The following is a 1280-nucleotide window of genomic DNA, read 5'->3' on the forward strand; positions in this document are numbered from 1 at the left end:
CACCGAGGGTTGCGATCCCGTTACCGGTCACGAAGAAAGACAAAAAGGAAAAAAAAATACTATCACATATATTATTTTTTAGAATATAACAAAATTTTCGTGAAGCGGATGGGGACATACACTATTTTTGTTGGCTTGTTATTTCGACTCAACTTGTCAAAGCTGAGAAGTATCTAGAAGAAGACAAAAGAAGGAGAAAAAGTTTCTAAGAGTATAAAAAGCAGAGATAGCAGACCATAAGAGTGGCAACAGCAATTAGATGCATTAGTTTAGATAGTAGTGCACACCAGAGTATTATGTTAGCTAAGAAGGGACCACGCTTCCTAGACACAGGAGAAAACTAAATCTGTAATATAGTAGCTTGTACCTTTATTCCAAGGAGACCTAAGAGCATTACTGGGCCAGAAAGGCATGCTAACCATGGGCTAATCCCATAGGAAATGGGGTGTTCAGATCTTCTCCCATCAGAAGGTCTATCTTAAATGTAGTCTCTATTATTCCACATCTGAATTAAGGGACATAAGAGAGTCTATATATTTTAGAAAGATTTCCACCTAAAATTTAAATATTTACATAGTTAATTGAGAATTAGTGCATTTATTTATGTTTAATACAGGTTTGATTTTTTCACAGTGCTATTTAATATGTACATCTTTTTTCATCTATTTCCATGAACACATATTGTGGTCTTTCAGCACTATGATGCCATAATGAGGTACATTAGCCAGCCACCTCTTCTGCTTGATGTGCATATTCACAAACCAATGCTGAATGCTCGGACTTGGATGGATGCTCTGCTAGCCTTTTTTCCGGGTTTACAGGTATAAAGAACTCTGTTTTCTTAATATTAAAGTACAATAATTCCAATCAGGCACATTTGTGATTTCTAAAATTGAATTACCAAAACATAGTCACATTCTAAAATTGTAGTAATACCATTTTTATTTATATAATAATTATAGATAAAATCAACTCATATTTTATTAGGTAATTTGTTGTTGTTGCTGACTTCTAGGTTTTAAAGGGGGATATTAGACCTGCTATTGAAACTCATGAAATGTTGTATCAGGTGATTAAAAAACATAATTTTCTACCAGAGGTAAGCAGACGATCTTTGTAATTCTAATTTACATATATAGTGCAAATTGCTAATTTAAAGATAGAACATGGCATCTTCAAGGCTGGTTCTTAATTAATTTTTTCCTGGTTAAATAATTATTTTCTGGTTTTTACAGTATTATATATGTTTTTGCTTTTCTTTATGTATTAAGAGAAGTCTA

The 1280-nt window shown here is 32.7% G+C and overlaps 1 protein-coding gene across 1 annotated transcript in view; it reads left to right on the plus strand.

Moving 5' to 3' along the window:
- EDEM3 (ER degradation enhancer, mannosidase alpha-like 3) overlaps window positions 1-1280 on the plus strand; it is a gene marked incomplete at both ends in the record, with an annotated part of 32856 nt that overhangs the window by 15707 nt on the left and 15869 nt on the right. Inside the window, 2 exons of the mRNA XM_008594582.1 lie at window positions 696-821; window positions 1016-1099. Coding sequence (XP_008592804.1) covers window positions 696-821; window positions 1016-1099 — 210 coding nt within the window. The remainder of the gene's footprint in view (window positions 1-695; window positions 822-1015; window positions 1100-1280) is intronic.

Source organism: Galeopterus variegatus, unplaced genomic scaffold (assembly GCF_000696425.1).
Source record: "Galeopterus variegatus unplaced genomic scaffold, G_variegatus-3.0.2 Scaffold11091, whole genome shotgun sequence".
NCBI classification, from domain to species: Eukaryota; Metazoa; Chordata; class Mammalia; order Dermoptera; family Cynocephalidae; genus Galeopterus; species Galeopterus variegatus.